This window comes from Polypterus senegalus, chromosome 1, assembly GCF_016835505.1.
Source record: "Polypterus senegalus isolate Bchr_013 chromosome 1, ASM1683550v1, whole genome shotgun sequence".
Lineage (NCBI taxonomy): Eukaryota > Metazoa > Chordata > Cladistia > Polypteriformes > Polypteridae > Polypterus > Polypterus senegalus.
This window is the reverse complement of record NC_053154.1, coordinates 188,342,268-188,355,648: the sequence shown is the minus strand read 5'-3', so window position 1 is coordinate 188,355,648 and position 13,381 is coordinate 188,342,268. Positions and strand designations below refer to the sequence as shown.

The 13,381-nt window shown below is 40.2% G+C and overlaps 1 protein-coding gene across 8 annotated transcripts in view; it reads right to left on the bottom strand.

Annotated features, from left to right (window-relative positions):
• The window catches only part of LOC120536386 (UAP56-interacting factor-like), a 46,017-nt gene that overhangs the window by 26,601 nt on the left and 6,035 nt on the right, over positions 1 to 13,381 (bottom strand). For 5 of the 8 annotated variants that reach the window (XR_005635110.1, XR_005635111.1, XM_039764730.1 and 2 more), the window contains exons 2-8: positions 13,251 to 13,327; positions 8,694 to 8,819; positions 8,315 to 8,463; positions 7,920 to 8,005; positions 7,745 to 7,850; positions 7,603 to 7,661; positions 7,443 to 7,517 (exon numbers count right to left, since the gene is read on the bottom strand). Coding sequence is in view for 6 of the 8 variants with exons in the window: in XM_039764730.1 (XP_039620664.1) it covers positions 7,443 to 7,517; positions 7,603 to 7,661; positions 7,745 to 7,850; positions 7,920 to 8,005; positions 8,315 to 8,463; positions 8,694 to 8,819; positions 13,251 to 13,327 (678 nt within the window). In the remaining 2 variants the exon portion in view is untranslated. Of the gene's footprint in view, positions 1 to 5,710; positions 5,770 to 7,442; positions 7,518 to 7,602; positions 7,662 to 7,744; positions 7,851 to 7,919; positions 8,006 to 8,314; positions 8,464 to 8,693; positions 8,820 to 13,250; positions 13,328 to 13,381 lie in introns of all 8 variants that reach the window. The other 3 variants (XM_039764739.1, XM_039764748.1, XM_039764718.1) reach the window with 2 other exon arrangements.

Below are 13,381 nucleotides of genomic sequence, written 5' to 3'. Positions count from 1 at the left end.
GTATTTTTATTTGGTTTACGTTAAAAACGATATTGGAAAGAAGACGTTTTTGTTTAGGACTATTGCTTGGCAATACTTTTTATAATATGGATGATGTTTATGTTAATTCAACTCTGGTTGACTGTTGTGGGTCTAGTTGCACTTTTTTATAAGCTGCTCATATTTGTTATTAAAAGTTGTTCAGGCGGTGTGATTTAATTTAATTGATTTGTGTTGTCTCCGGAAAACTGTTCTGGATGTTTATGTTAATTTAATTCTGTTTGACTGTTGTATTTGCACTTTTTTATAAACTGCTATTTGTTGCTAATAAAAGTTGTTAATATTGTTCCGCATGTTATTTTGTTATTGTTTCAGTATTAGTGTTTGATATTCAGTTTCTGAACGGTTTAGGCACAAGCCAACAGTTTGGTGATGCTGTCTGAGCCTTACGTCACAAATTTTTTTATTATTCACGGTAATACCGTATACCGAGGTAAAATAGGGAGGAGGTTGGACGGTATCAAAATTTGGATACCGCCCATCCCTAATATATATACACACATATACACAGCAACACTCATAACATTGACAAAACAATTACATTGACAATCATGTTACTTTTCTTTTTCATAACTTCTTTAACACACTACTTCTCCGCTGCGAAGCGCGGGTATTTTGCTAGTATACCATAAACCTCATATTTTCTCACAATAATGCTAGAAAAAGAAATTCTTACCCCAAAATGTAACATTTAATGAAGAGCTGTGCCTCAAAAAAAAACATCTCAAATAGCATGTTTTTCCAATTATTTTTATCTTGTCTCCTGTATTTTTGAATCTCCATTGCATGTCATGTGTTCAAAACTTTGCCATCATCAGTGCCTGCCAATCAGTAAATATTGCACTCACTCTGGCTGGCATAAGGAAAAACATGTCTTAATTATCTCACAAATCACAGGTGGTAACACATGTACATGTGTATATTGTACAGATTTTATTTTTTTATGATTTACACCCTTTGTATATATGCCCTTTAAGCCCGCCACAGGGGATGCAAAAACCAGCGTGTTTCTTTGTGCCAGTCCCAAGCTTGGTTAAATGAGAAAGGTTATGTCAGGAACGGTATCCAGTCTAAAATTTAGCCAGATCAATATGTAGACAACAATACAGATTTCCATACCGGATCGGTTGAAGCCCGGGTTAACAACAGCCACCAGCACTACTATTAGCCAACAGGATCACGGCCAAAATTGGGCTACTGTTGGCCGAAGATGATGAGAGAAGGAAGGTAAATAGAGTGGAACAGAGGGTAGGAATTTTGAATGTTGGCAGTATGACTGGTAAGGGGAAAGAGTTAGCTGATGTGATGGAGACAAGGAAGACTGATATATTGTGCATGCAAGAGACTAAATGGAAGGGGAGTAGGGAAGGTGGAGGACCATCAGAGGTGGATTCAAATTGTTCTATTATGGTGTGGATGGGGGGTGGGGAAATGGGGTAGGGGGTTTTCGGAAGGAACGGTATCTCAAGAGTATTTTGCAGGTGGAAACAATGTCAGACAAAGTGATGATTATAAAGCTGGAAATTGAAGGTGTACTGTTGTTAGTGTATATGCCCTGCAAATTGGGCGTGTGATGGAGTATAAAGAGGATTTCTGGAGTGAGTTGAATGAAGTGATGGACAGTACACCCAAAGGACAGAGAGTAATGATTGGAGTGGATTTCAATGGACATGTTGGTGAAGGGAACAGAAGAGATGAGGAGGTGATGGGCAGATATGGTCAAGAAAAGGAATGAAGGTCAGACAACAGTGGATTTTGTGAAAAGGATGGACATGGCTGTGGTGAGTGTATTTTAAGAAGAGGAAGGAACACAGGGTGACATAAGAGTGGAGGAAGATGCACACAGGTAGATTATATCCTATGCAGGATTGTCAATCTGAAGGAGATTGAAGACTGCAAAGAGGTGGCACGGGAAAGTATAATGAGGCAGCACAGGATGGAGGTCTGTAGGATGATGACTGAGATCAAGAGGAAGAGAGTAAGGGCAAAGCCAAGGATCAAATGGTGGAAGTTGAAAAAGGAAGACTGTAAGGCTGAGTTCAGGAAGGAGGTAAGACAGGAACTGGGTGGCAGTGAAGTGTTACCAGACAGCTGGACAAACTATAGCAGAAGTAGTAAGGGCGACCGCAAGAAGGGTGCTTGATGTGACATCTGGATAAAGGAAGGATGAAAAGGAAACCAGGTGGTGGAATGGGCAAGTACAGGAGAGTATACAGAGGAATAGGTTAGCAAAGAAGAAGGATAATCAGAGATGAAGAAAGTAGACAGTAGAGAGGTAGCAAAGGCTAAAGAAAAGGTGAATAATGAATTGTATGAGAGGTTGGACACTAAAGAGGGAGAAAAGAACCTGTACCAATTGGCTAGACATAGGGACTGAGTTGGGAAAGATGTGCAGCAGGTTAGGGTGATAAAGGATTAAGATGGAAGCGTACTCAGAAGCGAGGAAGGTGTTGAACAGATGGCAAGAGTACTTTGAGAGGCTGATGAATGGAGAGAGAGAGAGAAAGGTTGGATGAGGGCATAGTGAATCAGGAAGTGAAACTGATTACCAAGAAGGAAGGAACAGCTACACACGTGGACAAAAATGTTGGTACCCTTCAGTCAATGAAAGAAAAACTCAAAATGGTCACAGAAATAACTTTAATCTGACAAAAGTAATAATAAATAAAAATTCTATGAAATTTAACCAATGAAAGTCAGACATTGATTTTCAACCATGCTTCAACAGAATTATTTAAAAAAAAAATAGCCTGGACAAAAATGATGGTACCCCTAACTTAATATTTTGTTGCACAACCTTTTGAGGCAATCACTGCAATCAAACGATTCCTGTAACTGTCAATGAGACTTCTGCACTTCTCAGCAGGTATTTTGGCCCACTCCTCATGAGCAAACTGCTCCAGTTGTCTCAGGTTTGAAGGGTGCCTTTTCCAGACGGCATGTTTCAGCTCTTTCCAAAGATGCTCAATAGGATTGAGGTCAGGGCTCATAGAAGGCCACTTTAGAATAATCCAATATTTTCCTCTTAACAATTCTTGGGTGTTTTAGCTGTGTGTTTTGGGTCATTGTCCTGTTGCAAGACCCATGACCTGCGACTGAGACCAAGCTTTCTGACACTGGCCAGCACATTTCTCTCTAGAATCCCTTGATAGTCTTGAGATTTCATTGTACCCTGCACAGATTCAAGACACCCTGTGCCAGATGCAGCAAAGCAGCCCCAGAACATAACAGAGCCTCCTCCATGTTTCACAGAAGGGACAGTGTTCTTTTCTTGATATGCTTCATTTTTCCGTCTGTGAACATAGAGCTGATGTGCCTTGGCAAAAAGTTCAATTTTGTCTCATCTGTCCATAGGACATTCTCCCAGAATCTTTGTGGCTTGTCCACATGTAGTTTGGCAAATTCCAGTCTGGCTTTTTTATGATTTGTTTTCAACAATGGTGTCCTCCTTGGTCGTCTCCCATGAAGTCCACTTTGGCTCAAACAACGACGGATGGTGCGATCTGACACTGATGTTCCTTGAGCTTGAAGTTCACCTTGGATCTCTTTAGAAGTTTTTCTGGGCTCTTTTGTTACCATTCGTATTATCCGTCTCTTTGATTTGTCATCAATTTTCCTCCTGCGGCCACGTCCAGGGAGGTTGGCTACAGTCCCATGGATCTTAAATTTCTGAATAGTATGTGCAACTGTAGTCACAGGAACATCAAGCTGCTTGAGATGGTCTTATAGCCTTTACCTTTGACATGCTTGTCTATAATTTTCTTTCTAATCTCCTGAGACAACTCTTTCCTTCGCTTCCTCTGGTCCATGTTGAGTGTGGTACACACCATGTCACCAAACACAGTGACTACCTGGAGCCCTATATATAGGTCCACTGACTGATTACAAGATTGTAGACACCTGTGATGCTAATTAGTGGACACACCTTGGATTAACATGTCCCTTTGGTCACATTATTTTCAGTCTTTTCTAGGGGTACCATCATTTTTGTCCAGGCCTGTTTCATGAGTTTATTTTTTAAATAATTCTGTTGAAGCATGGTTGAAAATCAATGTCTGACTTTCATTGGTTAAATTTCATAGAATTTTTATTTATTATTACTTTTGTCAGATTAAAGTTATTTCTGTGACCATTTTGAGTTTTTCTTTCATTGACTGAAGGGTACCAACAATTTTGTCCACGTGTGTATGAAGCAGATAAAAAATGGAAAGGCCATTTGTCCACATGACATACCTGTGGAAGCATGGAGGTGTTTAGGAGAGATGGCAGTGGAGTTTTTAACCAGACTGTTTAATGGAATCTTGGAATGTGAGAGGATGCCTGAGGAGTGGAGAAGTATAATGGTACCAATTTTTAATAAGGGGGGGAAATGTGCAGAGCTGTAGTAACTACAGGGGGATATAATTGATGAGCCACAGCATTAAGTTATGGGAAAAAGTAGTGGAAACTAGGTTAAGAAGTGAGCTGATGATTAGTGAGCAGCAGTATGGTTTCATGCCAGGAAAGAGCACCACAGATGCAGTGTTTGCTCCGAGGGTGTTGATGGAGAAGTATAGAGAACGACAGAAGGAGTTACATCACATCACTGTGGGACTTGAGAAAGCATATAACAGGGTGCCACGAGAGGAGTTGCGATATTGTATGAGGAAGTCAGAAGTGGCAGAGAAGTATCTTAGAGTTTTCTACAGGATATGTACAAGGGAATTGTGACAGTGGTGAGGTCTGCTGTAGGAGTGATAAGATGTATTTAACGTGGTGGTGGGATTACATCAGGCATTGGCTCCGAGCCATTTATTTGCAATGGTGATGGACAGGTTGACAGACGAGATTAGACAGGAGTCCCCGTGGACTATGATGTTGGCTGATAACACTGTGATCTGTAGCGAGAGCAGGGAGCAGTGGAGGAGACCCTGGATAGGTGAAGATATGCTCTAGAGAGGAGAGGAATGAAGGTCAGCAGGAACAAGACAGAATATATCTGTGTAAATGAGAGGGAAGTCAGTGGAATAGCGAGGATGCAGGGAGTACAGTAGGAGAAGGTGGAGGAGTTTAAATATTTGGTATCAACGGTACAGAGTAACAGGAATCGTGGAAGAGAGGTGAAAATAAGTGCAGACAGGGTGGAATGGGTGGAGAAGAGCGTCAGGAGTAATTTGTGACAGACTGTTATCAGCAAGAGTGAAAGGGAAGATCTACAGGATGGTAGTGAGACCAGCTTTGTTATATGGTTTGGAGACGGTGGCACTGACCAGAAAGCAGGAGGCAGAGCTAGAGGTGGCAGAGTTAAAGATGCTAAGATTTGCATTGGGTGTGAGGAGGATAGACAGGATTAGAAATTAGTACATTAGAGGGTCGGCTCAGGTTGGACGGTTGGGAGACAATGTCAGAGAGGCAAGATTGAGTTGGTTTGGACATGTGCAGAAGAGAGATGCTGGGTATATTGGGAAAAGGATGTTAAAAATAGAGCTGTCAGGCAAGAGGAAAAGAGGAAGGCCTAAGAGGAGGTTTATGGATGTGGTGAGAGAGGACATGCAGGTAATGGGTGTGATATAGCAAGATGCAGAAGATAGGAAGGTATGGAAAAAGATGATTTGCTGAGGCACGATACTGGGGCAGACATAACGCTGGATGGAATAATTTATTGCAGCAGTAATGCGTCTGTCAAACGTACCAACCCCCAGTTCCTGTCCTTCCATTTTCTTTCTCCATGTAACGCCCCACAATAAGTGTCTGTAATAAAGGTAAAACCAGCTGTAAGCTAAGAACGCAGATTCTTCAAAACTTAACGAACTTTGAAAAATCTTTGTCATACATGTTTATTATTCCATCCTGGGTCGCTCCAGTCCAAGCAAGCATAGGTAGAGAGACAATCTCTGGATGGGATGCCAGCTTATCACTGGGTGAACACGAGCTACACATATACTAGTAGAGTCAATTTAGCATCACCAAATCCCCTAACCTGCATGCCTTTGGAAGGAAACCAAGACAATGCATTTCATCATAAATATGATATCAAGTATACATCCTAGTAATCATCATCTATAAATACACACTCTCCGATTCTTCCATTTGTAATGTCTTCTAAAAATGCTAAAGCAGGTAGTTGGAATAGTTTGGCCATTCCATGTACCATTATATTGTTGCAGAATGATTACAATCAAGTGAATTAAATTTGTAAACAATATGCAATTAATTTTGGTGTATTTCATAAAGCCTGCATCACAAATTCATATTTAAAAATGGAAACACAAAAACAGCAACAACTGCATTGATGCTGGGTGCCACCCATTCGCAAAACCGAGCAGAAACATGCATACTCATGGTGCGAGGATGCCATGAAAATGTGCACAGCTTTACACCAAGTTTAATTTTTATACATCTTGAAGTGAGCATGGAAATGGGTGTACATAACTTTAAGAATTCACACCTTTTACACAAAAGGCCCTAGGTATTTTACACACTTTAGAGACAGATTAATTCAGTTATTAGAAAAAGCGCATAAATGACAGACAGATCTACTCTCTACGAAACTGGAAAGTGAGTTAGGAGAATTTGACTGATATGGTTCTACTAATATGTACAGTACCTCTCATTGTCATTACTTTCCGTATAGGGAAAAACACACACGCACACGCACACACACACACACACACACAGAATTGAGCTCTGGCCCCTAGATATATGACTAACTCAACTTTTGGGTCCATTTTGAATCCCAAGATTCTCTGCAAGCACATACTGTGCATGAGGTTGTTTTTTGCCTAAGGGGGCAATACCACCTATTACAGACAAGGAAGCACCTCCTTTTGGTTTTCATTACCGGTTTGTTTGTTGAAAAAGTTATTACAACGTCAAATTTGCATAGTCCTCCCAATTACATCACCTTTTACTAAATTATGATGATGTTTAAATGAAGATATATGTCCACATGTTAAAAAAAGAAAATACACTTCATGTGGTAGTTTATTTTTCACATGTGGGTGAAACATTAAAATGTGTGTGAATATTATTTAACTACTAACAAGGCCAAAGTTTTATGACGTTTTAACTTTTTATTCCTAGTGTATTGTCTTTTTGCAGCAATTTGTTATATAGGCCTGGGGCTTAGCAACTAAAACCACTGCTCTGCTACTACATTCTTTCTTTACTCAGAGCAACTCACTATATACAATGCTATGCTACTCCACAACATCGTAAAGAGAACAAATTACCTGGGACATACAGCTAGCACAAACAATGCACATCATTCAACGCATTAAAAAGAAGTTGTTGGAAACCTCTTCTCCTTTATGTTCTGTTCATGCAAAAATGGCGTGATTTTTTTATTTAACCAGAGCTTAAGTTTTGCAGCCAAATTTAACAAATTATCGACCAATCAGACAGCAGAAAAGTGTGGCACTCACTCTGCAAACAGTCGAGCAGCTGGGTTGTCAATAGAAACAGTTAGGATCCCATTATTGGTCGTGGTCATACGCCATCTAATGACAAAAAAAAAATAAATAAATATTCAGTATTCAACAGCAAGCTTCAAAAAGCCTGGCACTCCTGTCCCACAACACCTACCTCCGTGTTCTTTGAGATACCAGAGACTGCCCTGAACCAGGATGTAGGGGTGTCTGAACCTGAAATACAACTAAGAAAACTTATTTGCTGTTGTGACAAAAAAAGCTATGACCTGTTCCTTAAAGTGTATGTTGGAATTTACCGTAAGTCCCCTTCGGAATAAGAAAGTTGCTTGTCGGGCATCTTTTTGGGACTGGAGTACTGGAAGGGTCATTAATGGTCTGAAACTGTTGGCTGGCAAGCCACTTCTGAAAATAATTAAATCTATCAGATAAAGTAAAAGAGTAGTACATCAAAGAAAATAGGATGCCACTAACCTTGAACTACTAGCTGACAAAGGCATCCACAGGCCTGACGGTTGTCTGTAAGTGTTCAATCTCCCTTGCAGCATTTGACGTGCTCTCTGTAATAAAAGTAAACTAATTATGAAAGTTATAAAAATGAGAAAACATTCAGATAAAATGTTAGCATTTCTTAAATTAAGATTTGCATTTTTCAAGTAGAAATTTTTCCACAATCATGTGTTCTATAGTAAAGTATTTTTATAAATAAAATAAACAATGCAGTGGACACTTTTAAACTGCAAGCACAGGCATACTTTACTTCAGACCACAATTGCCCATGGGAAACAAAATGATTAGTGTTTTTCAAGTCAAAGGTTATTCTTGAGGTTCATCATAAGTAATAAAGCACTGAGTGATCAGTTTCTCACCATCATATGAAAAGCTTGTCTATTCAGTGGACTAACTCCTTTGTTCAGCGGCTGAGCCTTCCGCAATGCCAAACCTGTTAAGACTCCCTGAGGGCGCCGCCTTGATGGCGGCTGAAGTCGTCTTCCTCGGATGCCAATCCTGTTGAAGCCTATTCATAATAGACCAAGAGAAGGGGAAAGCAAGCAGTTAAATTTTCCTTAACAGTATTTAACTAGGTAAATCTGCCCTTTGAATAAATGTAGGCACTCAATAGGAAATGTTTTAAAAATGACAAAATTAATGGGTAAAACTCAAAGATTAACAAATAAATTGCAAAAAAAACTACCATTCAAGCTAAAAGACAAACACAGTTTGCATAATTTAGGGGAATATGCTTACTTTTGGTTTGCTGTGGTCCTTTCCTAGGAATTCCTTTCTGTAGCCATGGTCCTCTGTGCCAGTTTTGTGCCATACCACTCATTCTGGCGATTCTTTGCTCTCTCCTGTTCAGCTTGATTATGTCATCTATGAAGAGGTGGTCCAAAAGGATTACAAGAAAGTCAGCTTTCCCAAACCTTAGTCTCTAATTTGCCTTCCGTGAAGCTTGCCTTAACCAACTGTGACTTGCTAATATAGGTCTTTTTATTGAATATCTCAGACCCAAAGGATTGTGGCAGCACAATCTACTAGAAATGGCTGTTAGTTAGGTTGATATCAATGTTGGGGTTACTTTTGCTATTACAGCAACCTAACAACCCTATTCTACATATTGGCCTTTTTATAATTAGAAGAACTCAAAGGTTAAGGATTGTGGTAGCATAAAACAAGGTGAGTTTTAAGCTACAGATGATTCTTTAAGAGTAGGAGTCACCCTTACATGACTCATGTTGCTGAATTAAGACACACTATCTCCAGAATGAATATTCACCATATGTTCCTCAGATGAAGAATAAGCACCTTTCCAGTTTTAATATCTTAACAGGGTAGGATTACAGAAATATTAAAACTTGTGTTAACAAATTTTAATCCACTCAAGTTTAATAACATGGATGAAACATGACATTTGCTTCACAATACAAGCAACTTTCCCAACCTTTAGCCCCACTTGTGTCTTACCAGCCTTAATCATGACCTGCAGAGATAATCTCTTCTAATTTGAATATCTCAGAACATAAGGTTATCTGGTTAATGCTGCCACAACCCTGAACACACCCCTTCTGTATAGAAGGTACAGGAATATATGCAACCATTTATAAAATTGGGTACAGGTAGTCCCCAGGTTATGGACATCCGACCTATGACTTACGAACAGGGCTGCAGCTACGACGCACGTGCCTCAGTAACTGCCACTCCGTCATCTTCGGCCAGAGGCTGCCCGCGCAGTGTAGTGTCCCTCGGGTGGCTCCCAGCGGCAAGCGGTTTCACTGCCTGGCCACCACGCACGGCTGCCCCGTTCGTTCTCAGTGGGCGGCTGGTAATGCTGCAAGCGGAGGCTGGATGGGGGCGATTTCGCTGCTCGCGCAGTGTCGTGTCGTGTCGTGTCGTGTCCCTTAGGCGGCTGCCGGCAGAAAGCGGTTTCACTGCCCGCCCACCACACATGGCTGCCCCGTTCGTTCTCGGTGGGCGGCTGGTAATGCTGCAAGTGGTGGCTGCATAGAGGGTGGAGGGGGACGATTTTGCTGTTCGCGCAATGTAGTGTTCCTCGGGCGGCTCATGGCGGCAAGCTGCTTCACTGCCTGCCCGCCCACCACACACGCCTACCCGTGTTCATTCTCGGTGGGTGGCTGGTAATGCTGCAATCGGTGACCTGCTTGTGGCTGAACGTAGCAGCAGGGGGTAGCATTGTAGTGTGCACTGGAAAGCTGTCTATTGAATGGGGGTGATTCACTACCCACATTTGGCCACACCGTGTTCGTTCTCGGTGGGTGGACACTGCAGCCAGCATACTGTAGTGGAAGTTAATGTGTGGTGGGCTGATGATGAACAGCCCGTCGACACCCCCATTCATTCTCAATAACAAGCCTGCTTGTACTGTTACGTACATAGCAGGAAGTTGTCTCTTGTCAGTTAATCAGATGTGTTGACGACTGGTGCCTTCCTGCAGTGATAGCTTGTACAGTGCTGTGCAGAAGAGCTCATCTTAATCTTTTATCTTCACCCTTCAACAATGTCTCTGAAACACAAATCTGATGCAAGTGCTGGTGATACAGTAAAGAAGAGAAAAACCATCATCATTGAAAATAAAAGTAGAAATAATAAAAAAAAGTCAGAGAGAGGTGAAACTCCATCATTCATTAGCAGAGCACTTGGTTACAGTCGTCAACAATAGCATTTATTAAAATAATGTACCTGTTCCGACTTGCATACAAATTCAACTTAAGTACAAACCTATAGTCTCTATCTCGTACGTAACCCGGGGACTGCCTGTACATGGAAAATATTCCCTGCAACTTCACATTTTTAACATTATGAAACATCACTAGATAAATAGAAGTGAAAATGAAGTTAGTTAAACAGAAAGACAAGAAGCAGGATACAAGAATATATCAAAAAAACGGAGATCAAGTAATGACCATAATTCATGTAAAAAGTAGACGATATATTTTGAATAAATATAGGGTGGTCCAGAACTAATTATGCAATTTTCATTACGCTATAACTTAAGTTTATTACATAGACAATCACCTGAAAAATCCCGGACCATCGAGAAGTGTGCAAACTGACGACATGAAGAATCGTCTTCGCGCCGAACTAGAATCGTCCCCGCATAAATCAAAGTCATCCAGATGATCTGGATCTGCATAATTAGATCTGGACCACCCTGTAGAACTACTTGTAAATAATAGAATAAATTCAGAATAATATATCCAAAGCAATCATGAAAAGGAAAATATGACAAATACTAAAATAAATATTAAACACCAATTATCAACAAACTTACACTTCTATGACACTGTAATCCATTTTCAAGTAAATAAGTCTATGCATGTTCTGTAACTAAGAATATGAACAATGATACAGGAAATTTTTTTTTTTTTACATATACTAAATTCCCGATGCACTCATAAAAGTCTAACTCTTGTGTACAGAAGGGGCATGTGAAGGTTAATATTCCTGAAACAGTAACAAATCTCAAATATTTCACTCCTATTAGGGATGTGCCCACAGATTTTAATCAACCTAAGTTTAATAAGGCCACCATTCTTACCTTTAGATATTTTAAAATTGGAAAAGAGTCTGATGTTAGCTCAAATTAACATGTGGATAAGAAATAGACTGGGGTTACTGTTGCTAATGCAGGAATGAAAATCTTTAATAAACCCTGATCCTATTAGAGGAATGTCTGTATATCACAGTTCATTCAAGTTTTACATTGCCATAATTCTTGGCTTTTGAGATACTCAGAAAAGAAAGCTGCCTTTAGCCCACATCCCCTTTCGCCTATGTGGACATTGCATGACAACTATTTGTATTAGAGGTGTGTATGTAGATTACAATTCATTCCAGCTTTAAGATGCTGCAATCCTTAACTTCTGAAACATTCAAATTAGAATATTGCCGACCTCAGTAGTAAGGCTGCGTGGAGAATAAATAATGTTAGAGAATGGTTTTTCACTAAAATATGGCCAAAAAAGTAAGAATATAAACAATTTGAGAGACTGACAACTGTCTACATATTTTGAAGTTTTACTTTTACACCACCATTAAAATGATAAAACTTTTAAAAGTCAAAGTACCGCTATTTCACTTCTCCTACTTTGAGTAATTATAAAGGTGCTCTCTTCGCTAAATTAACTGGTTTAAAATCATACTGAGATAGTGGCTAAATTAATTCAGTTAGGTTCACTTGTCAGAATCTGTGGTCAAGACAGAGAAATGGGTGGCGAGAGGGAGCATAATGGGCAAGTGATCAAGGCTGATACTAGAAATGTTGGGGGTGCTAAGTTTTTAGACATTCTATGGTCATCATATTATTGAGTGGTGGGTGAATGTCAAAAGGGTGATCTCCTTACACATCGGTCATTTCATTTTTAGAAATTTAACATACATTATATTATGTCTGTGATGCAATGTGGGAAGGATAATCTACTCGGCATAATATATTCAGGGCTGTGTGTGGTTGGAGCCTATATCACCCACATTAGAATAAAGCACTATACCAACACATTATAGTGCCAGATGTCCAAATTCCTCTGTGGCATGGAAAATTGTTAAAAGTTCAATGTGGAGTCACATTTCAAATGTCCGAGCCTCTTGATAAGATCTTTGAATTGGAGCTGTTGTTGCACATGGTGTATAGCCCAAACTGCACCACCACTCATGAAATTAGGCACTTTCCCACAGCAGGAACCTCTCAGGAACCAAGGACTTTTTGAAACTCTGGAACTTTTGTTGCATTCCCACTACAAAAATGATGGCCATTTGTATCTCCTAGTACTTTGGTTTTTTTTTTTTTTTCTTTTTCTAGCTCCTCCTCCAGAGTATGTACTTTTTGTTCAACTAGGAAATATCGCTGGTGGGCTAGGGTGATAAATTGTGCGGACTGGTTGACCACAAGCACTGGCACCATCTTACAAATCTATTAGTAGTTTGGACTTCAGACTTTTCCGTGAACATGGGATACCACACTTCAAACTGCATTACTCTTCATAGGCACCTTCCTGGTGCACGGGGCAATCCATCACATTGAAACAATAAGGTGGTTAGGGGGGTACCCAATACACTAAAACTCCTAATCACACAATACCTTGCACTGTATCACTCTTTTTAGTCAACTCCCTGACAAGCTGCAATATGAATCAAAGCAATAATCTCCAGAAATACCACTGTCATAAAGGGATGCACGTGTCTGCAACAATCTTTAGGCAAGTACTATGTGCCAAAGTAAAATCCACATGAATTCCATGGCCCAAGGATACCCAGCAGAATATTGCTCAGAGCATCACACCAACTTGCCTTCTTCCAATAGTTTATCCTGCTGCCATCCCTTCCACAGGTTAACGACGCACACGTACCGCAGCTGTCCACATGATCTTTAAAAAAAAAAAAACAAACAAACATGATTCATCAGACCTAGCCATTTTCTC